At 51.3% G+C, this 25,799-nt stretch overlaps 9 protein-coding genes across 9 annotated transcripts; 4 read left to right on the top strand and 5 right to left on the bottom strand.

Moving 5' to 3' along the window:
• Nucleotides 1-2,579: 2,579 nt before the first annotated feature.
• GIQ15_06701 (uncharacterized protein) lies at nt 2,580-3,293 on the top strand (the record flags this gene model as incomplete). The annotated part of the gene is made up of 1 exon (XM_033554118.1): nt 2,580-3,293. One exon carries the CDS (start codon nt 2,580-2,582, stop codon nt 3,291-3,293), a length of 714 nt encoding a protein of 237 aa, XP_033403633.1.
• Nucleotides 3,294-5,554: 2,261 nt separating this feature from the next.
• Nucleotides 5,555-7,839, bottom strand: GIQ15_06700 (uncharacterized protein; the record flags this gene model as incomplete). The annotated part of the gene is made up of 4 exons (XM_033554117.1): nt 5,555-6,300; nt 6,354-6,616; nt 6,667-6,942; nt 7,190-7,839. 4 exons carry the CDS (start codon nt 7,837-7,839, stop codon nt 5,555-5,557), a joined length of 1,935 nt encoding a protein of 644 aa, XP_033403632.1.
• Nucleotides 7,840-9,585: 1,746 nt separating this feature from the next.
• On the top strand, nt 9,586-11,525 carry GIQ15_06699 (uncharacterized protein; the record flags this gene model as incomplete). The annotated part of the gene is made up of 2 exons (XM_033554116.1): nt 9,586-10,453; nt 10,519-11,525. 2 exons carry the CDS (start codon nt 9,586-9,588, stop codon nt 11,523-11,525), a joined length of 1,875 nt encoding a protein of 624 aa, XP_033403631.1.
• A 1,849-nt stretch (nt 11,526-13,374) lies between these two features.
• Nucleotides 13,375-13,996, top strand: GIQ15_06698 (uncharacterized protein; the record flags this gene model as incomplete). Its single annotated transcript, XM_033554115.1, has 2 exons — nt 13,375-13,560; nt 13,622-13,996. The coding sequence occupies 2 exons, from the start codon at nt 13,375-13,377 to the stop codon at nt 13,994-13,996; spliced, it is 561 nt and encodes a 186-aa protein (XP_033403630.1).
• A 628-nt stretch (nt 13,997-14,624) lies between these two features.
• GIQ15_06697 (uncharacterized protein) lies at nt 14,625-16,185 on the bottom strand (the record flags this gene model as incomplete). The annotated part of the gene is made up of 4 exons (XM_033554114.1): nt 14,625-15,238; nt 15,297-15,756; nt 15,833-16,017; nt 16,077-16,185. 4 exons carry the CDS (start codon nt 16,183-16,185, stop codon nt 14,625-14,627), a joined length of 1,368 nt encoding a protein of 455 aa, XP_033403629.1.
• Nucleotides 16,186-17,445: 1,260 nt separating this feature from the next.
• Nucleotides 17,446-18,696, bottom strand: GIQ15_06696 (D-arabinitol 2-dehydrogenase; the record flags this gene model as incomplete). Its single annotated transcript, XM_033554113.1, has 4 exons — nt 17,446-17,626; nt 17,682-18,107; nt 18,168-18,237; nt 18,291-18,696. 4 exons carry the CDS (start codon nt 18,694-18,696, stop codon nt 17,446-17,448), a joined length of 1,083 nt encoding a protein of 360 aa, XP_033403628.1.
• Nucleotides 18,697-19,829: 1,133 nt separating this feature from the next.
• GIQ15_06695 (methylcrotonoyl-CoA carboxylase subunit alpha) lies at nt 19,830-22,209 on the bottom strand (the record flags this gene model as incomplete). The annotated part of the gene is made up of 5 exons (XM_033554112.1): nt 19,830-19,898; nt 19,967-21,590; nt 21,646-21,743; nt 21,803-22,001; nt 22,058-22,209. 5 exons carry the CDS (start codon nt 22,207-22,209, stop codon nt 19,830-19,832), a joined length of 2,142 nt encoding a protein of 713 aa, XP_033403627.1.
• An 828-nt stretch (nt 22,210-23,037) lies between these two features.
• On the top strand, nt 23,038-23,997 carry GIQ15_06694 (uncharacterized protein; the record flags this gene model as incomplete). Its single annotated transcript, XM_033554111.1, has 1 exon — nt 23,038-23,997. The coding sequence occupies one exon, from the start codon at nt 23,038-23,040 to the stop codon at nt 23,995-23,997; it is 960 nt and encodes a 319-aa protein (XP_033403626.1).
• A 131-nt stretch (nt 23,998-24,128) lies between these two features.
• On the bottom strand, nt 24,129-25,691 carry GIQ15_06693 (isovaleryl-CoA dehydrogenase; the record flags this gene model as incomplete). Its single annotated transcript, XM_033554110.1, has 6 exons — nt 24,129-24,543; nt 24,604-24,881; nt 24,932-25,167; nt 25,216-25,310; nt 25,369-25,456; nt 25,508-25,691. 6 exons carry the CDS (start codon nt 25,689-25,691, stop codon nt 24,129-24,131), a joined length of 1,296 nt encoding a protein of 431 aa, XP_033403625.1.
• Between the last annotated feature and the right edge of the window lie 108 nt (nt 25,692-25,799).

Raw genomic sequence — 25,799 nt, 5'->3', positions numbered from 1 at the left:
AAATCGTTGCTGGTCTCCAAACATGCAAACTTGACATCCAACACAATCCTCTGGTTTCCCACAACGTCCAAAGACTCCAGCAACCTCCGAGACTCTACGACGCGACCTCTAAACGTCTGGAGCTACTTCCTCTGCTGGTCTCACCTTCACCATGTACAGCACAGAAGAAGCCGCGCGAGCCCTGACACTCTCCAATGCTGAAGCAGCATAATGGAACAGGGAAATTCTGCTGAAATTCAAGGCAGCCATGGAAAAGGATCCTGCGGTAGATCTACTATCAATGTTCCCTGACTCTTATCATCGCGAGCATCAGAATGTTCAGTATTTTCAGCTGTCTTATGCTGGAAGCATCAACCTCCGAGTACTAAACGAACTCCATGACACCCTCAGGCATGAGCCGGAACACCTCTAATAGGACTTTCCCAGAGCTTTGTCGAGTTCCAAATAAGGGCTTTCAAGGAGAGAACGAGAGACTCTTCTGTGTCATCTGGCCCGCTATATACTGATTCTCCTGACTGTGCAAGCAAAGACCACCTGTTCAGATGACGGAAAGATAACTGAAGCGGTTCCAGCAAGACCAAGACGTGTGTGGAACTCAGGGGCTCTTTTCTCAGAAATGCGTTTCTCTTTAGTCGGCACAACTGGGCGCCCAGTCGCCATTGTGATCCTGCGGGTATAACTCACAGGAAATGCAATGAAGACCTCGTCGCCAAAGTTATCACTGGAAATAAAGACCATACAGAGTACACGGGCTTGAAATATCTTGCAGAATGGGCACCTGATGCTCCCGCACCAAGGCCACATGGATTGTTGAACTCCTTCGTTCCTTTATTAAGAATGACCACTCCACTTCAACGCAAGAATTGGTGTTCACCCATCGTGATATAACGACTGATAATATCATGGTGAAACAGGATCCTAGCGGCTGTTATATTATTACTGGGATTATTGATTGGGAGTTTAGTGGCCTTTATCCTGAGTCTATGAATGCACTGGGCTGACTCGCACTTTGAGCCTGGTGGATGAGGATGATTGGTATCTCTATCTACTAGAGAGCATATCTCCATCCTAGTTTCCCGTACGTTGGCTGGTTGATCGACTTTGGGGCATCCATCTCAGAACTACATAGCCCAATCAAGATTGAATACTGGGGAACCTCCCTTATGTGTACAATGGACATATTCGGTGCTTTTTGTAATATGTGTGTGGTACAGATTATTATTATATCACGCCTAAAAATGTTGTGAGTGGACCTATGGGCCTAGCCTTCGGCGTGTCTGAATTGCCCTCGCACCCTGTTCTCCGGCACCCATATATTAACACCCTATACAAGAGTCTATACCGTACATACTACATATTGTACCTAGTAACACCTGGTCTACTACAATCAGTTATATATCCTAGATAGCTAGGAGTCTGTCTTTATATATTTGAATAGCTAAGGACGTTAGCATGCTATCACATTAACCAGTGATGAAGTGGCTGGTTGGAGGTGTCAAGAAACTTGAACCCCGCGGAGTACTCTATATATACGGGATGAATATATACATAGCTACTCCATATTTAGATAATGGTAGTAGTCGGCGCCATCAATATAGTGTTTCATCGTTCCTAGCAGGGGGTTCGCCGTGTATAAAGCCATCCAGCCTGCCCATCACCATTTACCCAGTCCCTTATCTATCATGCATTTAAAACCAGCAACTTGCAACCAGGCCGCAACGCAAGAGGGCCAGATGGACGAGGAAGCGAAAGTCACCTCATCAACGAATAGCGACTTACAGATAGCGAGGCAGAGACACCCCCGCACTTATACAAGCTTTCCCCAATTCCTGGATCTCCCATTTGAAACTCGTCGAGAAATCTATTCGTACTGTCTCGTGCCACGATCGTCTGCCGCTCCCAAAATACGATCACCGGAATGCAACGAACGGGATATCAGCGGTTGGAGAACCCGATGAGAGGGAAGTCCATAGCGAGAGACAGTACACCATCTTCCGTGTCTCAAAGGAAGCTAGCAAGGGCGTGTCTTGCGATATATTATGGTAGAAATTGCTGTGACCCCCGTTGGCAGTGAACAGGAGATGGAAAGGATAAGTGCCGCAAATAGACAGCTGGATAGAGACGTGGTGGTTGTTTGTGCTCGTTATATAACTAAGCGACAAAGTCCCCTGTTCACTCATACCGGCGATCCTTGCCAGATGAACAAGTGTTTTGCTTCATTGTTATCGAATCTGGATCGCTTTTCCATCAAGGTAAAGGATGTGTATGGTGTGCTGCACCGGGGTTTTTTTTTCACCTATAGAGACTGGTTCGAAGCCTATGTGGAGGGCTTTGGTCGATATTTATCCCCCAAGACTATCTTTGGATTTGATAATGGCAGCAGCGAGGTGATCAGCGAGATTATCGGGAAGCATATCCTGCAGCGGCAATCGAAGTCTGCATGATAGCCATATGAGCTGGCAATATTTCATTCTTAACTGGCTTGGGGACAGGGGGTTTATCAGGTATATATACACCTAACCCCTCAGGCCGCTACACCGTATTCCATCCCATCGATCGTATACCCAGCCTCAGCAGCCATGGAGGACCTCGGACTGGCCGTGTCAACTAACACCCCCTTTCGTTTTCTTGATCTCCCTTTTGAAATTCGTCATGAGATTTATTCCCATTGCATCCCCTACAACAGTCACTTTGAGGAGATTCGCTATTTCCGAGCCCGCCCTAGCATGCCACAGTTTAGCAGGACGGCAAACGTCAAGAATAAGCATGCTATTCTCCGTGTGTCAAGACAAGTCAGCGAAGAGTGCTTGAACATGTTATATGGTAGGAACCGCTTCTATATCACCCTCAACGCATCTAGACGATGCCTGGTTGCCAACCGGATCACCGCTGAAAACCGAGCGAGGATCCGAGACGTCGTGGTTATTGTACGTCATATGGGACCAGCATACAGTCGCCAGATGCCAGTGCCAGCTGACGGGCTGTGGTCTTCATTACTGCCCGGCCTGAGACAGCTGAAGATCATTGCAGAGCAGCCGGCGCAGCCTGCTCATTTGCCATATGACCCAGCCCTCGCCGAGAAGATCAGGAGCTGGGCTGGGTGGTTCGGGCCCTTGATGGAGTGCTTTGCCAAGTACCTGACATCTTACACCGTGGTCGAAGTCGATGAGGATGGCAAGGAGGCCACCACGGAGCTTGTCAAGCAGTATCTACCTCATAGGTATCGGACGGTTCGGGACGGTATCCACGGCGATTTTATCTTTCAGAGGGGACGGTTCGCCTTGACAGCATGATCTTCAACACGCATCCCTCGCTCCAAGGATCCCACATTGACCTTACTCTGATCCTGCAATATTTGTGTCTTTTCTTCTGCTTCAACAGTTTTCTCCCCTGCAGATGTTTTTCCCCTTGCCTTATGCCACGTGACGATATGTGGACCCTAAATACTTTAGCCGCGCGGGATCCTCGTCTAGCGCGACTTTATTCTCCTTGTCCCACTTTGAATATCCACACCGCGTCTAACTTTCCCGATCTATATCTCGATTCCCTTATGCCATATAGAGTTGTCTACACTAGGACTCGGATTACCTCGAAAAACACGTTGATTCTGGCCATGAAAAGATGGTTGCATTGACAAGAAGCCGCAGCAAGCAGGGGCAGGCGACCAGACCTATAAGGAAGTTTGATGCTCCTTCCAGTCCTCCTCGCTCTCGCCTGCTGGATCTCCCATTTGAGCTACGCTTGGAGGTCTACTATTACTGCAACCCAGAAAGTGCCAGATCGTTATACCTTCCAACGCAAATACAATCCCTTGGTTTATCGAACATGTGGAGGTTCCACTCAGAATCAGACGGGCTAACAACAACCTTCTCCGGGTGTCGAGACAAATCAGTGAGGAATGTTTGGACATCCTCTACGGAGAAAATGTATTCAGAGTGACTATCACACATGAAAATCACTTCAGAATGCAGAATTACACTTGCCAAACCTCGCACCCACATCTTATCAGCCGAAACATTACAGTTGCAAACCGCAGACGAATCCGCAACCTTCAAATCCAGGCACGTCTGCAGAGTCTGGGTCAATTTAGCTGGAACTGTCGGTTATGGCGTTCGATTCCGACAAAGTTAAGGCGCCTGACTATTTATCTCCGAATATCTTATATGTCATACGATTATCTGACGGATACAGGTGTTGAAATAATGTGGCATAGATGGGCTGCACTGTTTGTGAAACATATTTGCCAAATGATGGCCCCCCGAGCTATACCTGAGCTCACGGTCAGTGACATCGAAGTGAACAAATCGGCAACTAAGGACTATCTATGTATAGATATTGAAAGGGCAAGTGATAACCGCCCGCGTGTCAGTCACTGCTGGATCCCGACCTAACCAAACAATACCTACAAGGCCGCCTGCGTGGCCATCCTGCGCGATGGAGTTCATTGCATTATCGACAGACATGGCAAGCAAGTGGTAATAGTAAACCTCTACATCTTTTCTAATCCTGTCTCTTTGGCTTTTGCATATTTACTTTTTACTCCGTTTTTGTGCTGTTCGGGAAATTTACTTTGAGATAGTTACATGGCTTGAAATGAAGTCAGGATCTACATAATGAATATGCTACCTCAATAAGTTGAACGTAGACCGATGACCTGTTACAGTGACCTTGGTCGGCATATCACTATGATATAAGCTAGATTCAAGAGAGGCTTCATACCAAAGTATAGACATCAAACTATCGAAATGGGTCTGTATTGATTCATAACAAGGCCTAATTTTGATATACACTCAAACAAATAGTAAAAGCAAACATAGCTTGCCTACCGCCTGGATCCATCCGGCATATATGCGCCATTAAACGTCTAGGAAAGCAGACAAGAAGAACGAGAAAAAAAGCAAGTTTAAGACGAAGGTAGAGGAGTCGCAATGCGATAAACGCCGGTTGAATGAAAGGGGGCAAAAAAGAGTAGATTTCCTGCGTGCAGTGGAGCTGGTATCTTATCCAGCCTACCCTGTCCTTGACTTTAGGCGGGTAGGTATTATGGAAATCGCAACGCGAATGCAGATGGGACGAAAAAAAACGAAGAATCAGATCTGAACGTCGGTGAGAGCTATTTTGGCATTGGAGGAAGAAAAGTAATAAGGCAATAACTTGAAAAAACCGCGCCGAAGATGTGATATAACTCCATTCCCTATGTTGATTGATGTTGGTTGAACAGTTGGATATGATCCGTGAAGGCAGTGGAGGGTGAGATTGGAACCCTGGGTATAGAGGTGGATATAGAGGGAAGAGTGTGATTAGATGGATGGGTATTTGATGCCTGAGGGATGCCTTCCGGGGTATTTGCAATGCTATCAAAGCGGATGGCGGGTTTCGAGGAGAGGGGGGACATGTATGTATGTATCGGGTAAAAATAATATGCTTGCGAAGAGAAGAAAGTAAGATGCAAGAAACGGGAACTCCTAATGTACAATGGTATCATATCACATGGCATCAAGTCGAAGGATGGACTAAGACAAGGAGAAGAAATGGCCGGAGTATGGCATGGTGCTTATTTATCGCCATATTTGCCGAACATCTCCTGCCATTTGAAGAGACCTCTGGTCAAGACGTCCATCATCTCGCCGCTGGTGAGGTCTTTGAAGTCTTTCTCTTTGCTAGTCGCATCCGCAGAGGCTGTAGTGGGCGCTGAAGTCGGTGCTTCAGACGTGGAGATGGATGATCCCTGGTTTTCGCCTGTCGCCATACCGTTGGTCAGGCCGTTGACTAGTGCCTCTGCCTTTGCGAGAGTAGCTGCCATGTCGCGGCTGGTTGTTGCTACGGTTGATGTACCGTCGGTCGGCCGGGTAGGCTGTTCCCCGCTCGCGGCCATTTCGACTTGCATTCGTGAAATGAATTCTAGAATGGCAGCTACACGCCGGCGCATGTCGTTCATTGTGGTGCGGTTGGGGTTCATGTAGCGTGGTCGACTTGCTTTGCCAGACTCGCCGTTTGCAGAATATGGACCGTTGGGACCGGCGTTGGCGGCGCTGGTTGGAGAGTCGCCTGTTGCGCCGTCGTCGCGGGACTGGCCACGGCGGGGAGAGTTGGAAGTGGTGTCTGCGGCGCCATTGGGAGGGTCACGGTCTCGGGTATATTGATTGCGACCTAGACGACCGCGGCGGGCTGGAGGGCGACCAGACTTGCGAGTGGCAGGTTTGGGAATGGGTGTGGAGGCCGTTGGAGTGTCTGGAATGGATTGTGCGGGTGCATTAGGAGTAGGTTTTGTTGGAGAAGCGGTTTCTGGGGGTTCAGACTCTGCGAATAGTTAGTGATAAGTCATTCGTAGAGTGGATGGAGGAACGACTTACCTTCGCCTTTGCGACGATCGGCTCTGCTTTTACGGCGGTTAACGGTTTCTGGTACGGTGTCCTTTTCCGGCTCAGGTTCAGGTTCGACCTCCTTCTCGCGCTGGTTTCGGGTGACTCTGGTCTTCTTCTGGTTGCCATTGACACTTGCAGCCTTTGACTTTGACTCTTCCTCTGAGGGAGAGCGAGTGTTGCGCCGGGATGGCTTAGAGCGGGAAGATGGAGACGGCGAGCTTGTGCGCTGTCTCTTAGCAGCTTGTTTGTTTCTACCAACTGGTTAGTTTAACGTCGTTATACGCAGGTGGATGAGACGTACATTTCGCTAACACTGCGACTCCTCTTGCCTCTGCGGCTTCCAGTCTCGTCGACGAGCGAGGCGGTGTCTTCCTTGCTCTCCTCGATGGCTCGACGGAGCAGTTCTTCCTCGTCGTAGGCAGCATCGCGACTGTTCATAGTCCTGCGCTTCGTTCGCGGGGAGGTGTCACTGCCTTTGGACTTTTTGTCCTTTGAAGTTTTGGTAGAGTCTCTGGAGGTTGTCGAGGAGGCGGAGGAGGTAGAGCCGGCCACCGGGAGGTAGTGGGAGGATTTCTGGCTGCGAGATCGTAAGCGTGATGGCCACATTTGAGCTGATAGCGAGGAATGTGTGAAGATGTAGATAAGGAGATGGTAGAATGTAAAAGTAAAGAGTTGACCCGAGTGAGGCCATCTTGTGTGTTGTGAGAACAACTTGCGGTATTGAGCTCGGAATCAATGGTAAACGTGAATCGCAATAACACAGCGGTGAATACACCAGCCACCCATAAAAAAATAGTAAAAGTCGATTGATAAAGACGACTTACCCATGCGGTCCAACGATGATACTGTGCAAATCCTTGCGACATCTCTCGCAGAAATATTCGTCTGGACTCGAAGACTCTTCCATGATGCCCACACATCCTCCATGCTGCCAGACCTTGCACTCATCGCACTGGATGAACAGGCTCCCGGCATCCTCTGACTGCGCATCAGCACCGGCAGCAGCACCAGCAGCACCACCGGCGGCCGTCTCGTCCTTGCTGGCCGCTGCAGCCTTTGGGCCGGCGATGCGATTGGCAGCGTGGGCAGGCAGGCCAGGATAGTCCTGATGCCCACAGATGCAGCGTGTGATCTCCTCCTCGCCTTCCTCGTCGAATTCGTCTCCCGTCAGAGTGACGTCGGCATCGACTTCGACCTCGACCTCCTCGCGGCCCCGGGGCCGTTGCTGGCGAGTGCTGGTCGAGGTGGCGTCGTTCTTCGAGCTGGCGGCATCTGCCACATCGTCGATGGACTGGGAGCGCTGAGCAGCCGTCCTGCGCGGCGGAGTAGGCTTATTACCGTTATTCGACCGCGTGGCGCGCTCTGGTCTGCTGAGGGAGTTGATGGAGCTGGAGGAGGTCGAGTGTTGCATTGCGGTGGGTGCTGGGGCAGCTGGGTGCGTTGCGCGGGCTCGAGAGGAGCGACGAGGGTTCATGGCGGTGGGCGCATGCAAGGAGCAGGTGTTTACTGGAAGAGATATATGCAAACAGAGTGGTATATGGTGGTATTGAGGCCGGTGAGGTGCCAGCCGGTGGTGGAGGATGCAGAGCTCGGTCAGGGCTAAAATTCTCGCTCGATCGCGGCGTCAACGGGCAATTGGGATGGTTAGCAGGTCTGGCGGTGGAACTCAAGTCTCGCGTACGGCTTCAGGCGAGGACGAGGGCTGCTACATGCTCAGAAGCCGGGGGAGAGCGGTGATCGTGGTTGAGGGAGGTCGACGGTTGAGGATGAAGAAGATGGAGAGACGGAGATGGAGGAGTTGGAGGAGACTCGCTAGTTCCCCTCGTCATCGCGCATAACCACCACACAAGAACATACAATCAAGAGAAGACACAAGAGAAGATACAGATATGAGAGAGAAGAGAGAAGAGAGAAGAGAGAAGACGAGAAGATAAAGAAGAGAATATACAGAAAGAATAAAGAGGATGTTGCTCGGTGTCGTGGTTCTACAGTATGTTCCCTCTCCTACTCTCCTACTCTCCTACTCTCCTACTCTCCTACTCTCCTACTCTCCTACTCTCCTACTCTCCTACTCTCCTACTCTCCTACTCTCCTACCTACTCTACCTCTCCTACTATATACAGAGTACTACTTCTACTTCTCTTCTGCTTCTACTGTACTGACTATTCTCTATCTAGGACCATCTTCTCACTCCGACGCTGTCCGCATCACGGTGACTCGAGTACAGAACGAGTACAGAACAAACAGCAGAAGAACAAGCAGCTCAGACAGTTCAAGGAGGTCAGGATAGCTTAAGGAGGTCAAGAGCAAGGTCAAATATACTACAGACAGCCGAATAATAAGTAAAAGGAGTAGAAGTAGAAGTAGAAGTAAAGTAAACGAGCATCGTGACCTACCATAGCAACCAGCAGACCTCTCTCTCTCTCTCTCCCACTCTCTTCTTATATCCTTTCTCTCTTACTCTTACTGTATTCTCTCTCTTTTTCTTACTCTTATTATCTTCTATCTCTCTCCTCTACTTCTATCTCTCCTCTATATCCTCTACTTCTCTCCTCCAGATCGTACCTGACCCAAAACGGCTAGCGTGGCAAGCGAACAGTGAAAGTTGAAGATGAGAACGAGAACAAGAAGCAGAAGAAGCAGATGAAGAACAGCAACACCAGCGACTCTCGACCCTGACGACGAAGCGAAGACGACGAGACGCAGACAGCCTTCATCTCCCGAGCGACGACCAGACGACCAGACGGACTCCAGACGTTGCTCCCTGCTCCCCTTCCGCCTGCTGCATCTCCCGCCTGCTCGCTTCTCCGTGTGATCTGTCAGTGTGCAGCAAGAAACAGCCAGACAGCCAGACTCGGGGCCGGCGTGGTAAGAAGATAGCTACGGTCTATAGCTGCCGTGATCGTGCAGTTTCATCTCTAGGCTTGGTTCGGTGCTGACTTGTGGACTGGGACAGTTGTTCAGTATTGGGCATCCACCCATACCACATAAACACGACCACCACGGAGGAATATCGAGAGAGACGAGAGAGAGGAGGACGAAAAGCTGACAGGACGAGAAGACGAGACGAGCATTCACAGCCACACGCTGCAGCTTGCAGGACGCATTATGGCTGCCACTCTGAGTACGTTGGCCACATATCCATATATCAAGGCACAGGGGTTGATGCTGGCTTTTGATACTGCTCTCTGGAGACGTGAATATTCTCGCTGACGATCTGATGAACCCTCGAACAGGCGGAGCGTACACCTCCGCTCCTGACACACCGTCTCCCATCTTCCCCGAGCGGCTCATCCGGCCGCTGCCCAAGAGACCGCTGCGTTCCCGTCTCTCCTCCGACGCTGCAGACACCATCCTCTACCCTCCCTCACAGCCGACCACACAGCTCTTCTACGGGGCCTACTCGACCACCGGAGACTCCCTGAACGACGCCAAGGTCTACGTCCAGCGTAACATCTACGGCTACGAACACAGTGCTGACGGTGGTGACGGGGACCACGACCACCACGACCACCACCATGACCATCACCACCACGACCACCACGATCATGACCACGAACATGACCACGACCACCACGAACACGAACACGACCACCACGACCGCCACCCTTATGAGGACGGGCTGGAGTCGGGTGAAGATGACGGACCGGTGGTTGTCCGTCGAGGTGTAGGGTTCCAGCGAGCTTCGGTTCCGTCGTCTGCGGTGGGTGGCGCAAAGGGGGCATCGACCGGCACCCAGGACGGCTATGATGCGTTTGAAAATACAAATAATAAGAAAAAGAGGAAGATACCTACGTCCGGCGGGTTAGGATGCCATTCCAGCCTCTCCTCAGAGATTGCAAGCTTGTCTTGCAGCGGGGGTTCTGGTGCTTCGATTTCAGTGGACGATGGCAGCGGGTCGGGTTCATACTACGGCTCAGGGAACCCTGCCTCCCCCGTTGGAACTGCTGGCATGTCAGGTAAAGGTCGATATGGAAGGAATGGCTCTGGCCGTGGTGCTACCGCCCGGACACCGCTCGCTGCCCATTCACCGAACTCATGGTCCACCGGTCGACGTCACGATAGTGCCCTGGCCCAGGAAAACTTTGGTAAATTTTATTCACACCATATATATCTTTATATACTGGACCGTTCTAACACACACACACCCCAGAACCAGGTAAAGACCAAGGTATAATATCTGCAGCAATAGCCAATGCCGCTGCAGCTCTCTCTTCGTCCGCTCCCCAGGGCCAAAAGAGTATCAACTTGCTCGACCAGACCAAAAGATCGGCCCCGGCCAAAACGCAATTCACGTTTACCTGCGAGTCAGATTCCTCTAGAGGCATGGCCTGGCAGTCCGCACACCCGTACTCTCTCCCCGAACACCACCGCTCCGTTGCTCAACCCCCCTTGCCAGGCCAACGGGGGTTCTCTACCCAAGGAACCCAGACAAGTCCCAACATGGCCACCCAAGCAAACCACCAACAACAACAGCAACAGGCTCGTCAACAGCAGCAGCAGCAGCAACAACAACAGCAACAGCAACAGCAGCAACCACCAGGTCAAACCCAGACACCAGCTCCACCGCCTCGAAAACCTCGTCGTTCCGCCCGTGCTATCTACGCCCACGCCGCCCGCCAACGTCGCATCCAACAACAATATACCAACCTCCACCACCCGCCTGACCTCGAAAGCATCTGGATCTGTGAATTCTGCGAATACGAAAGCATCTTCGGCCATCCTCCTGAAGCTCTAATTCGACAATATGAAATAAAGGACCGCAAGGAACGCAGACGATTAGCTGAGAAGCGCCGATTACTTGAAAAGGCCAAGATGAAGGGCCGCAAGGGGAAGAAGGGGAATAAGAACGCCGCCAAACAGAATGCTGCTGCACTGCATGGTCAGAGTCAGGGCCACGTTGACCGAGCTCCTCATCCGAACGATCAGAATATACCACCCGATCACGACGATAATGGCGAAGAGTACGATGATGATTATGAAGATGATGGACATGACGATATACATACAGACGCAGCCCCGCGTATCCCACCCTCAATCCCCAAACACCATCACCCTCCGTCCCCGCCGAATTCAATGCAAGATGGTACCGGTGGTTGCGGCGGCCTGCAGTCGGGAAAAGTTCCAGCTGGTGGAGGAGGTCCTGGACGAGCTGGTTGACGGTTAATCAACGAGCTTACACCTCGTCATGGTTTGCCCAGCTGCTCCCTGCGTCTCTTATTTCATGTTTGTCTCTCCTGTTCCTTCATTTTACTGTACTTGTTCCTTTCCCTTTGTCCGCTTTCTCCCCTTACCTCATGTGCATTCTCCTCGGTGCCTTGTTTATCCCATTTATAACCCATTGCTAGCTCTTAATCACGTTTTGCCGCCCCAGTCCCATCCCAACCCATCCTAACCCCTATCCATATCCCTATCCTTGTTCTTACGTTTTACCCATTTCCCCCCTTATCGTTCCGTTCCATTCCCTTCCCTCATCTATAGATATGAGCGTCATGTCGGCATGTTCCGGTGCTTTCCCATTGATTGTTTCGAGTCTCGTTTATTATCCTGTCATAACGTCCCCACTCTATTTTTACTTCTTACCGCTCTCTTTCATCGCTTCGCTGTTTGGAAGCGTGCTACGCTATGCATTTAGCCTGCATGGCATAGCGCTATTGGAAGCGTCCGCCCTTTTTTTTTTAGATACGATTGTTGTCCTGTGTGGAGGTAGCTGTTTCGGTGGTGAGAGATGTCATCGCTGTGCGGTGTGGTGCAGTCCGGTACGGTATGATGCCGTGTGTTGCTGTGTTAGGGTTCTGGCGATTATCTCAGTCTATATGCTGAGTATACTGTTCGCTACAGTATAGTCGAAGTCCAAAGTCGAAGTCAAAGTCGAGTGAGCTACAATGCTAGCATCAGCTGTGGTTGAAGATGGATGCTAGCATTGGGCTACATACATATACGTACTCCCCCGGGAGATGGGAGATGAGTATAACGAAATATGAAAATAACCATATTCTTCTTCCCGAGTACAATACTTCGCCCCTGCAGTGCATTGTGTCCATGAATAGATGCCTCCTGAAACCCTCGAGTGGATAGAGCGCTTAGAGAACCCTTCACTGTAGCCGCCAGAGCGGGCTTCTTAATTTTAGAACCCAGCGGGTTTATACTCCGTAGATGAAACGAGTAGCCCTGGCCTAGAGTAAACTGTCTTTTCCCCGTCGTTAAACCACATCCTATCCCCTTGACCTGTCCGGGTTGACGGGCGCTAAATGAAGCCGGCGCTTAACCGCCCAGCTATCCCTGAGACCAAGTCAAGGACAACTCCCATCCAATCCATCCCTAGTCAACTAGCAAACCTCAGGCTTAGGATCAGTCTTGGTCTGCTCTGTATTTAGACGGGCCCATCGCAGACCTGAAGAATCTTCATGCGTATAGTATGCGCTGAAACTCCAGGCCGAGCATGTTTCATGATTTGACCTCCCAGGCCATTGTTCATATGCAGCATTTGATTCGAGCATGAGAATGATCCTGGACTTGACAAGCGGTACTTTGCAGCTATCTTTGGCTTAGAGATGGAAGCTATATCGAACAATAGACAATAGGGGGGAGATGTGAAAGGACATATAAGCCGTCCTGTCCTCGAGATATCTTCCTCCCTTCTCTCAGCATCATCAAACAGTCCAGCATTCACCGGTCTTCCTTTTCTTTCCTTGTCGTTTTCTTCTTTTTTCCTTCATTCATCTATTGTCTTATTCATTCAACTAACAGTGTTGTATTCTTTCTGTCCTCCTTCACTTGATACCTACCAGTGGTGCAGCGCACTGCTTCCTTCCTTCATATACCATCTTCTACATTAAATTCTGCTTCTGTGAAGCCAGCCAGTCTCTCGACAGTTTATCAACTTAATCTCTCTTCGCTCATTCACGAATACAAGGGATATATCCAGTTTATAATCTGCGACTTCCCCTTTTACTCAACCAGCTTCAACCACCATATACACTCAGCAACCGAAGACATATCTATCAAAATGCTCGTTGCAGGATTACTTCTCAAAGGCCTCAAGAGCCGCTACTCTACTGGCTCCATCTTCGGTACCCTGGTAGAGTGCTGCATTCGATTCCTCCAGTTCGTCTTCGGCATCGCTATCATCGGGCTGTATGCGCAGGATGTCGACCGGGCTAGAAAACACGGAGACACTCAGGACTCAAGATGGGTTCGTTCTCATCTACTTCCCCCCTACATTTATCGTATATCACATTCTAACAGCCTTCTAGATCTATGCAACTGTCGTGGGAACTCTCTCTGCCATCTCAGGCCTAGTCTACATCCTCATCCCTTGCGCCGTTCGACGCCCTCTCTCCCAAGCAACGTTCATCCACCTACCATGCTTCATCTACGACAGTGTACTGGTAATTCTCTGGCTGACGCAGTTCGGAATCTTCGCCAAGCTGTACATCACCGTCGATGATGAGAAGGACCCTAATCTCAAGCGCATGAAGCACTCCGCCTATATGGACTTGGTCAACCTGTCATTCTGGATGATTACCTGTGCCTGGTGTGGTATTCGCTGGTGGAGAGGGAACAAGGCCGGCGCTGTGCAGAGTAACGAGAAGGCCTTTGATGAAGAGCAACACATTGAGCAGGTTTAATGCTGATTACCCATTTATCTGCCGGTTTTCTTTCCAGGGATATCTCCCTCCAACCTTTGTTGTTTCTGAACCATTTTCTCCCTGTTGTTGTACGGCACGGAACATCCTTTCTTTTGCCTCTAATTTTCCTACGGTGTTCTCTTTAGAGATTTTTTTCCTTTCCTTTTCATTCTTTTTCCTCTACTCTGCTTTGCATCTTCCGGCGCTCAAGGAGTCTTATGCATTTACATTTACAACGCATTAGCATGAGCGAGGACAAGAAAACATAAAACTTGAATAATTTTTTTCCGATATCGCGCTCAATCCATCCATGGGTATACAAAAAGAACGAGATAAAGAAAGGAAGAACAGACCCCTTCCGCCAGGTGATTAACACTCCGCATACCCATTCATCATTCAATACATTATCCATCCATTGCCCGAACTATTCTCATTCCGCCATATCATCCCTCTTTCCCCGTTGCCAGGAAGGAATGTAGATCTATCTATCCATATCCCTATGCTGACGCCTTGGTATATCCCTATCAAGGAGAGGGAGAAGTACAACACTCATAAACTACACATATTCAAAAGATGGGGAACGACGACCTGAATTAGAACTGGGTAAGGCTGGATGACCGGTCCAACTTTATTTGACCGGCCTGGTTTGGGTGGAAGGGGATTTTGAAGTCGACGATCGAGAAACGAGAGGTGGTGGTACATCTGGCGCCGTCGCCGTTGCCGCTGCATTAGATGGTGGTTTGTTATTACTATTAGTATTATTGCCAGCGGCGGTGTTTGAGGAGGAAGAAGGGGTGGGCGAGTGTTTTGATTTCGACTTTGACTTGGATTTCTTCTGTGGCGAAGACGAGGAAGGCTGACAATGGTGCTTTGGCTCAGGCTGTACACCATCAATCAAGTTGGTAAGGGATGATACGTGCTGGTAAGGTTCTTTCTCTTTGACCTGTTTCTTGACGAAGCGGGTGCGGAAGTCCTTTTCAACCAGAGACGCGGAGGAAGGCTGCTCCTGATGTGGGTTGCGGTCTATAGTTACCGCCGAGTTTGAGAGATACTCCTCCAGAAGCCTTTTATCGGCAGGCGTGATATTCGCAGACATTCGTATGTTTGCGGTGAGGCTCCCTTCTTCGGTTGTGTATGAATTTGTCTGCTGGGGCTGGCCCTGTGGTTGTTTAAAGGGGGATCTAAACTGTGGCCTTTTCGATACACTGGAGGGTGTAGGGTTGGGTGGCCTTGCAGTAGGGGCTGGAGGGGGGATATATTAACATTTTGCCCCTTTCAGCAGGGCGCTGGGACTGCTTACATTCTGCAGGACTTTCGTCGAATGGTCCCCTAAACTTCAGTGGAGGCGACTGAGGACGAAGCTCAGCCGAACTCTCGAGAGTCCTCACGGGAAAGGGTCGAGCGATCTTCCTGGGGAGAGAACCTGGCTCCATCTCTTGTGAGTGGGTGAGGTTACTTGCAAAGGTGGTCTTCTTTCTCCTGATGGAACCAGATCGAGATTGATCCGAAGGCTGGTACAGGCTGTCTCCAGAATAAGACGCAGTGACTGCGCCCTTGGAAGGCGAGCCGATCAGCTGCTCGTCCGAGGTTGGCCGTGGTTTCTTCAAGATTGATGGCGGAAGCTGAGTTCTCACGCTGCTGCCTGAAGGGGTGAGCCTGGAGCTGTTGCTTCTGCTTGGCCCCTGAAAAGATGGTGACTTGGGCATGGAGTTGTCGACGTGGAACCCGTGCGGGATAGCCCTAGCTTTAAGGCCGGCGATCTAGATTTCAACAAGTCAGAGTCTGTGTTATTGCTAAAACGGTATTCTCCGGGCGAGTGTTATTCCAGGGTGTTACCTCTCTCTCCTTTCTCAGCCACTCCTCGGTGGTATACGCTCCCTCCGAGATCTGGATGAAGAGCGAGGCCAAGGTGTAGCCACGGATCGTGCAGCTGATACGGCCGTTACTCCATATCCTCCAGAAGAGATTCTCTAGCCGTCGGCCTGCATCTTTCTCCAGGGTGGTCTTGTTTGTCGTGTAGACTAGACCCCTAGTCAATAACCGAGACGGCAGAAGTGACAATGGGAAAGGAGGACGTTACCTCGCCACAACCTCGCCACATCCTCAACCTCGACGTGTGCATCGTGGTTGAGCTCCGAGCGGATGCTGTGGGTGTTGAAGACGATGCCGTGGGGAAGAGCGTCCGTCATGGTCCAGCCGCCCGCGAGACAACGTATATATGCAAAGTGAACTTCAACGCGGCCACCAGCATAAGGATATCACTTGAGACTACCAGAGAATGGCGAAGAGACGGGTGGCTGAGCTGTGGTATATAAAGGTATCGCTGGTATGTATGTTTGCGGTGTGCAGGGTTAAGCTCAACGGGCGCGCATGATCAACATGGCGCGGGTTGACGGCAGCCAACACACGAGCGCAAAGGGGTATTTTAGCTCTCGGTTTGCTGTTCCTGAGGATTGAAGGATCACCAATGCAAGGAAGATGGCGTGTGAAGAGCGGGAAGAAGCTGTGTTGGTGCGAGATGGAGGGGAGAAGAGAAGAAGAGCGGGTGATATAGAAGAGGCGGACGGGGGAGGTCGGCTGCTGCTGCACGTGAAGTGTCCGGATGACCTGCGGGTCCGGTGAGATATGAGCTGAGAGAGAATGGAAGAATAGAAGAATGAAAACGAAGATGGAGATGAAGTAGAGGATAGTAGTAGAAGTAGAGTAGAAGTAGAAGAGGTGAGGTTGTAGAGGTGAGGTTGAGATGTCTCGATCGGGATGTCCCACTACGGCAGAACGCAACAGCTACAACTACACGGAACAACGACAACATACAACGATGGATGATGAGACCAAGATAAAGATGAAGACGAAGATGAAGACGAATAAAACGAAGAAGACGAAGAATATGAAGAGAAGAGAAGACGAAGACGAAGAAGATGGCAAGTCATGTGAGTAGGCCTAAGCCTCGATATAGAACGAAGAATGCAGGACGAGGTCAAGAGGTTAAAGATGGGCCAGACAAGCCGCAGACGAGACGCAGACAGGGGCAGAAGGCTCAGGTTTCAGCCAGAAGCGAGCTTTCGATCGATACCTTGCATCCGAGTCGTCCATCAGCTGTGACAGGCGATATTTCTTTTTCCTACAGGCTGGGATATACCGTCAAGAACCTCGTCTCGAAGTCCCGACATCCTATGCTCTCTCGCCTGTCTCTGCATGTACGGATGCACGATATCGTTCTCGTATCAGCGGCTTTCTCTCCTTTATCATTCTAGTGCGTGCAGCGAGAGGCTGGACTCGACATCATACCCCGGGATACGGGGTGCCTACATAGACGGCAGGGTAAGGATATCGGCAAATGGTGGAAAGCTCGAAAATTACTATTAAAGAGGCAGATCTAACTAACTAGCCAACCGCGGGGAATATGGGCTTTATATGCTGGAAATATGATGTGAGGCTGGAGTCTTCGTCTAGGTGACGGTATACCCGCCGTCAACACGCAGGTCGGCGCCAGTAACGTACTTGCTCGCATCGCTAGTTAGGAAGACGACGGCACCCATCAGGTCCTCCGGGACGCCCATCTTACCCTGGGGGATTAACGAGGTCCATTTCTTGTTAAGGTCTGGGTTGTCGTCGAGGATTTTGCGAGTCCTACATCCGTTAGCATGGATACTGAAAAGGGGATAAACGAGGAGATGGCACGTACAAGGCGGTCAGCATGTATCCTGGACTGATACAGTTAACCCTAATACCGGCACCCGCCCATTCGACGGCCAACGAAGCTGCCAGATGCCGGATTGCCGCCTTTGCAGCGTTATACGGCGCCTGGGGCTGTGGCACATTCACAATTGAGCCAGACATGCTTCCTATCAGCACCATGCTGCCGGGAGCCTTGCGCTCCATAAGATGCTTTGCTACCTCGACCGCAAACAGATACGAGCCGTCGACATTGACGTTCCAGAGCTTCTGGATACGGTCGTACGGGTAGCTGATGGCGTCGAAGTTTTCGGTGAAGCCAGCCGAAGTAACCAGGTGGTCGATCTTGGTGTGTTCCGCGAGGATCCTGGAGATGCTGGAGGTGACGGACTCGGGATCACCGACGTCGGCGTAGTGAGCGGTGATTTTGGGGAGGCTACGAACTATTTAGTGACCGTTATATTGTAGATTGGGTAGCTTGGTAGCTTATACTGACCGGTCAAGGCCTGGGTTCTCCTTTTCAAACTGTTCCAGCAATTTCTTCGCCTGGAGCTCTGCTTCCTGTTCTATAGAGCTGTCAGCCACACCTCAATGCCATTGATAATGCATGTATACGTACGGTTCAAGTCAACAATGGCAAGATCCGAACCAGATGCAACCAATGCCTGGCCCATAACCAGCCCTAATCCACGAGCACCGCCGGTAACTACCGATGTTCGGCCTTCGAGCGAGAACGAGGCCAGCGTCCTCTTGAAATGGCGACCACCCCGGCCCTGCACTATGGGCGTCTGTGGCATCTCGGCATCAGTGGGATACTCGACTCTCACGCTGTCGTCGGTACGGGCCAAGCCGCCCTCGGCATTGATAGTGGCTGCCGGAGCTTTCTCATCTTCCTTGTATAGAGGTGATGAGGATGAGAGGTTGCGGTACGCTTGCTGAGCTCGTCCTGCGGCTGCGGCTGCGACTGCTGGAGACGGGCCACAGGCCGCTCTAAGCAAGGTACTCCTTGCCGATAGTCTGAACATTGTGCTTGCTATCGGTATAACAGGTGTGTTGACAAAGATGTCGACGAGGGAGCAGAAAGGATGGATGCCGTTGGCTATAGAACGTCATAGCATTAGTAACTGAGCTGTACAACGGATGAAACCTGACTCTCACCTTGTCTTCACCAAACCACGGCAGCTTCAGGGATCAGACTAGGATGGTTTGATGCTGATCAGCTTCAGCTTCACCTATCCTCCTTGGCTGTTGATTGTATTTGGTAGACGGAGGAGATGCTCGACCGTCGCGACCAGCTTTATGTGACGAGGTGGAATTGAAGCATGAGGGAAGAGAAAGCAAGGGAGAAACGAAATCTCTTCCCTCAAGTGCCTGGGAGAAGAAATATGGACCTCCCTTCCATTGTTGATCCACCGCCAGGTCACTTGAGCTGAATGGCCGACTTCTTTTATAAGCAAGAAACGAGGATGGGCGGTAACTACGGGAAAGGGATAAGCGATAAGGCAGGGCAGAGGTGAGCTTTATCTGTCTGGGCAACCTTTAACTGGAGCTTTAACTGGGTTTAACTGGGTTTATCTCGGCTTAACTGGAGCTTTATCCCGGCTTAACTGGTTTAACTAGAGGCCAGGGCCCTGGACGGCGCTTTTATCGGTGGAGACGGTGGCGGAGGTGCTTCCAGAAGGCCACGAAGGCCACTCCTTCATTCCTTGGATTATGTATCTTTTTTTATTGATTCTATCGTCTAGATTGATGAGGTATATATACAAAAGGACAGGACTTGGGTTCCGTTTTCCAATAACCGCCAAACTCAAGGGAAAAAGGACTCGTCATCGTATCATCTATCGCGAAAATGTCGCGTTGTAGTAGGTAAAATAGGTATGGCACCGATAAGCCGCACAAAAAGCCATCGTGGCCTGAAAGGGACGTTGGTTTGCTATGTTTCTGTTCCTTGGCCGATCAGCAGGAAGGGGATGTGGAGATTCCTTTATACGGGTGAGATATTTTGACAATGTTGATTGAATCTGCGGTGGATAACTCGGACGAGATATTCCACACTAGACGAGACCAGACCAGACCTTCTCCCATACACACTCGTTCATAAACAAACATTTCATCGTTCACCGTCTTTGATAGCACGGACCGGAGATGGCTGGGCCCCTTACGAGGACTCAGGGGCTTCCGGCTCAGCCGCGAACTCGACCAGTGCAGTGCCAGCCTTGCAGATATCCTATAGATCGCGTTTTGTCAGCATCACATCTAGACTCTTGACTTGAGATATTCTTTTTGTGGACTTACCCCCTGTTTATGCACGATCTTCTCTACAACTCCCTTGATGGGACTCCTGATGACGGTCTCCATCTTCATACTCTCAATAACGACCAGAGGCTGGTCCTTCTCCACTACTGAACCCTCCTCCACCTCCACGCGCAGGATCTTACATGGCATCGGGGCGAGGACGCTGTTGGTCAGCTCCTTGATACCGAGTGCCTTCTCCATCCATTTAGCACGGGGGATTTTGAGCCTGTACTGTCTTCCGTGCTGGAAGGCAGTGGCGCTATCCTCGTCGCGGATGACGGTGGTATCGAGACGGGTGTGTGGGAAGAAAGAGGTAAGGGCCTTGCCATCGGCAGATAGGGAGGCAGTGACGTTACTAAATGTAGTCTCGTTGTTGATGGTGACGTTGTAGCTGGATGGGCCCGTTTGCTGGATCTGTACAGTGGCAGGCGTGGCTTCGGGAGTATTGGGAGCCGTGGCTTCAACAAATGTGAACTGGCGCTGTTGGTAGCCTGGACTGAATCCAACGCCGGCACCAGTGTTTCCGGCTGGGTTGCTGACGCTGGTTCCTGCGATGAAAGTTGAGAGAGCAACTTGGGCCCAAAGCTCGGGCTCAACGGGCTCCTTTGCGAAGAGCTCCTCGCGATGTTTCTCGATGTATCCAGTCTCAACGTCACCAGCAACAAAGTCGGGGCTCTTGCAGACACGCTTGAGGAACTCGATGTTGGTGATTGGGCCTGCGACTTCGTATTGTTCGAGGGCCATGGTGAGGTTGCGGAGGGCTTCGGTGCGGTCGGCACCACGGACGATGAGCTTCGAGATCATAGGGTCGTAATGCGAGGACACTTCGTCACCGGCAACGAAACCGGCGTCGATGCGGACGTCCTCAGACGGCTGTGGAGTGCGGACGTGAATCAGCTTACCAGAGTCAGGCACGAAGTTCTGCTCTGGGTTCTCAGCGTAAATTCGAGCTTCGATGGCGTGGCCCATGGTGGCCATCTTAGCCTCAACTTCTTCCTGGGTGAGAGGAAGAGGAGATCCCTCTGCGACAAGAAGCTGCCAGTGCACGAGATCCTGGCCCGTAACCATCTCAGTAACGGGATGCTCGACTTGCAATCGAGTGTTCATCTCCATGAAGAAGAACTCGCCGGTGTCGTTGTCGAAGATAAACTCGACAGTACCGGCACCTTCATAGCCAACAGCCAAGGCCGCAGCTCTGGCCTTGTCCCAGATATCCTTTCTCGTAGCCTCTGGCAGATGTGGTGCTGGCGACTCCTCGAGAACCTTCTGATGACGGCGTTGGACACTGCAGTCTCTCTCGCCGAGGGCGACGGAGTTTCCGTGCTGGTCTGCAAACACTTGCACTTCGATATGACGTGGAGTGGTGATGTATTTCTCAATAAGCATGTTATCGTCGCCAAAGGAGCTCATGGCTTCCGACTTGGCTGACTTGAGCTGGTCCTGGAATTCGGCAGCGCTACGGGCGATACGCATACCCTTACCGCCACCACCCTTGACGGCTTTGATGAGGACGGGATACTTGATCTTCTCGGCCTCAGCGGCTAGGAAGTTAACATCCTGGTTAGTACCGTGGTAGCCGGGGACGCAGGGAACGCCGGCGGCAGTCATAATTTCCTTCGAGCGACTAACACTGTATTAGACTGACAAGTAGCTATGTAGAGAAAGGTTATAAGACTTACCTCTTGTCACCCATGGCGTCAATGGCTGAAGGTGGTGGTCCGATGAAGATAAGACCGGCATCTGTGCATTTCTTCGCGAAGCCTGCATTCTCACTCAACTGCATCCTGTTAGCACCACCCCACGTCTAGCGTAAATAATGATCATCAAGAGACGTACGAATCCATAGCCAGGATGTATTCCCTTGCATCCCTCCCGTTTGGCAATCTCGATTATACGATCTCCATCCAGATAGGCCGAGGTTTCGCCCAGGTTGAAGGCAAACGGCGAGCTCAAGGCATGCTGTGCGTGAGCGTCAGGGTCTGTATACAGGGTCGTCACACGGATGCCGTGCTGTCCGGCAGTCCTGCCCACACGTCTGTAGGTATACTATTAGCAGAATGTCCAATACCAATTGAATAACAAAGAACGTACAGAGCAATCTCTCCTCGGTTGGCGATGAGGATGGAGTTGAGGGACGTGGTACCCTTGCCAGTAGCTGCAGAAGAGCTCTGGCGGAGGGACGAGGCGGCGAAGAGGGCGCGCTGGGGGATGCGCGAGGCAGAAGCACGCAGGAGGAACGACATGATGAAGTTGAAGCTCGCTGGGTATCTCGACTAGAAGCCCAACACCATGTCCGTGATGTGAAGTTGAAGTTCGATATACAAGCAACTTCGCAGGGAAGAAAATGAAGCCGCGCGAGTTTCCTAGTTCGGCACTTTTGGTGGGCGCGCCGACGGAAAGCGGGCGGTCGGCGGCCGGAACCGGTATTTACCCGGTATTTTCAGCTCGGAGAGGGACACCGAAGTCACGAGGTGCTCGGGATACCTTCCCTTTTTGTTTACACCACGTGATATCTGGCCTATTACGTCAGACACGGAGAAGAAGAAGAAAAAAAGGCGAAGGAACAAGCTGAGACCTTTGGAGCTTCGAAAAACCGGAGTTTGATAGCAAGCAACAACATGACATCATGAGCAACAGGAGAGACGGGTGACCTAGTTTGTCTACGGGCTGCTGCACTTGTTTGATTGTTTGAAGCTGTTTCCAACTTTCACTACCACTTTCGGCGTTTGGTGACATCGGAAGTTACCTTGCAGTTCGGGTACTACCATCGCCAATTGACTGTCCCGTGTCTATAACTGTTGGCTGTGACGGTGTTATACGCCTCTGTATGCAATAAGTTTGCTATATACTCGTCCGCAATTACTTTTTAGTGTTAATTACAGCGTCTTGCTGTCCACCTACCCCGCCCCCGCGGAGAAAAGCACCATGTCCGGCGACGAGGATTACGATGACTTCTTCGAGGAGGAGTACCTCTGGATAGACGCCGGAGATCCTCATATCACCGTAAGAGAGTCCTTTGTCACCCAACTTTAACATGTGGAATGTCTAATGCGGGGGTGAGATAGGATGAAATGGCCATGTTGATAAACCCGGACCCCGTATACTTAGACGACAGAGCCCTATACGCCGCGCTAGAGAGCGATACAGACTGGGACTACCTTACGGACGAGTACTACGATGACGATCCGACTCTGAAACTATGCCGTCGAAAGGAGAAGGCTGCCGCGAGAAGAGAGAAACGTGAAAGCCGGCAACAGGCGCCCATTGACCGGGCCATGTTCTGCGGCGTGTCGTGGCAGGTAGGCCCGCGCGCGGAGAGTAATGGACCAATTTACCAGCCTGGAGATGGAGAGAAGGTGGCCCTGCTCAAGAATTGGCGCGAGGTGTTCCATGAGTCGAAGCCAAAGGGGAAGAAGGCGAACGACAAGCTAAGGTCAGATGGGAAGAAGGTCCGGGCGACGTTCCATAGTCGGTTATCGACGAGGCCACGGCGAGGAAAGGGCAAGAGAGACGAAGATGATGAGGTAGGTATAGACGCTGGAGACGAGGGCGATACAGATGAGATGGATACTGAGAGGAACGGACTGGGTCCTATCAACTGCCCTCCCTCGACATCTCTCCCCCTCCCGCCATCTAAATTTGGCGACAACGCCCAAGATGATGAGACCAATAAACCAGCAAAGAGAGGCCGTGGCCATCCTCGTACTATGCGCGGCGGTGGCTCGCAGCTGAAAGAAGTAACTCTTGCTACTGAAGAGAAAAACCCTGCACCAGGGTTCGAGATCATGGTACCGTCTGCACCCGCCGATGCGGCAGAGTATAAAGAGATTCCAGTTCATGATAAGCCAAAACGGGGGAGAAAAAGAAAGGCGGATTCAGCCGCAGAGCAGGCTACCCCTGCCCTTGCTGATGGCCTCAGCGCTAGCTCTGGCCCTGTAAAGAAGTCTAAGCGCAACAAGGGTGAGAGTGCGAATGGCGCGAGTACTCCGGCCCCTTCTCGGCCTACACGGTCGTCAACGAGGCGGAATTAGATACGTTATTGTCATTGAAGTGTCTGCTATTGTGCGCCTAGATCGCATATCATGTACTATCTTTACATAATACAAGTCTCTTTTGCTGCAATCATCCCGTTATCCAGGGTATATACAATCCATCCTACCATTTAAGAAAATTCCTTGTTGAACGCTCTGCCAATTACCATTCGTCTGATCTCGCTGGTGCCCGCGCCAATCTCGTATAACTTGGCATCCCTCAGTAGCCTTCCGGCTGGGATCTCGTTGATGTATCCGTTACCACCCATGAGCTGGATTGCGTCAAGGGTGCACTCTGTCGCACGCTCAGCAGCATACAGGATGGCGCCAGCACAATCTTGTGTTCGGACTTGAGTCCCTTCAGCGGAGACGGCGGACTGGTCGACGGACCGGGCGGTGGTGTAGGTGAAGGCCCGCGAGGCAGCGAGCTTGGTGTACATATCTGCCAGCTTTCCCTGGATGAGCTGGTTGTGGGCGATGGGCATACCGAACTGTGTGCGGGTGTGCGTGTATGGAAGTACAAGGTCGAGACATGCTTGCATGATACTGCCGAAGGTGGGTTAGTTACCAAGCTGTGATGATAAGCTGTAGAGGGGGGTATCTTACCCTAGTGGTCCAGCGCTAAGAACAAGACGCTCAAGGTCGAGTCCCTCCATCAACACTCTGACACCCTTGTTGAGGTTTCCTAGGACGTTGGCGTGTGGGACAAAGACGTCCTCGAAGATGAGTTCACCAGTGTTGGATCCACGCATGCCGAGCTTGTCGAGCTTGCGGGCACACGAGAAGCCCTTGAAGTTCTTCTCAACCACGAAGGCTGTGATACCCTTTGAGCCGGCATCGGGTTCGGTTTTGGCGTACACGACGATGAAGTCGGCGTCAGGGCCCTACCAATTGTTAGCCAGGAAGTTGAATTGAATTGTAGGCGTAAACGTACGTTGGTAATCCACATCTTGGTGCCATTGAGCACGAATCCACCATCGACAGCCTTGGCCTTGGTCTTCATGCTCACGACGTCAGAGCCGGCCGAGTGTTCGGACATGGCGAGGGCACCAATCTTCTCTCCGGAGATGAGACCGGGTAGGAAGCGCTCCTTCTGCTCTGCCGAGCCATTGAGGCACAGCTGGTTGACGCAGAGCTGCGAGTGGGCGGCATACGAGAGAGCAATGCTTCCTATCCCACGTTAGAACCGTATAAAACCACCTGAAGCAACTGAAATACCTGATGCACGACTAAGCTCCTCCATGACGATACAGTGTGCCTGGTAGCCCATTCCAAGACCACCGTAAGTCTCCTCAGCGGTGATACCCAAGAATCTTCATCTATCCATTAGCTGCTGCTTATCCTAATCTCGAAAGCGGTGGTGGTAGCTACCCGGCTTCGCCAAACTTCTTCCACATCTCCGGAGGGAACTGGTTCTGCTGGTCCGTCCGGGCAGCGACCTCCTCTGGTATCTCGCGCTCTAGAAGCTATCAGCATGATCCTATACCACACAGCAGCTGGAGATACGCACTGGCAAACTCTCGGACGGTGTCCCGGAGCTCGTTCAGCTCCTCATCTGTCGGGGGAGTGAAGCCTTTAGGGTGTTTAGTGGACGCTGCTCGCCATGCCGCAACTGGCACAAACTGTCTCCGGGCGCCCAGCGTAGCTCTGGAGGCCGTACGACCGATAAAACGAGGGAGAATTGGCGACACCATAGTGATATAAAGATACAATCAACAAAGACCAAAGGTGATACTTGGGTATACAAGAAAAGAAGAAGAAGAAGAAGTTGTAAGTTGCCCTCTTTCGGTCCTCGGCTGACT

This window comes from Arthroderma uncinatum (assembly GCF_011692745.1).
Source record: "Arthroderma uncinatum strain CBS 119779 chromosome Unknown scaffold5, whole genome shotgun sequence".
In the NCBI taxonomy this organism is placed as follows: Eukaryota; Fungi; Ascomycota; class Eurotiomycetes; order Onygenales; family Arthrodermataceae; genus Arthroderma; species Arthroderma uncinatum.
This window is presented reverse-complemented; position numbering and strand designations above follow the sequence as displayed.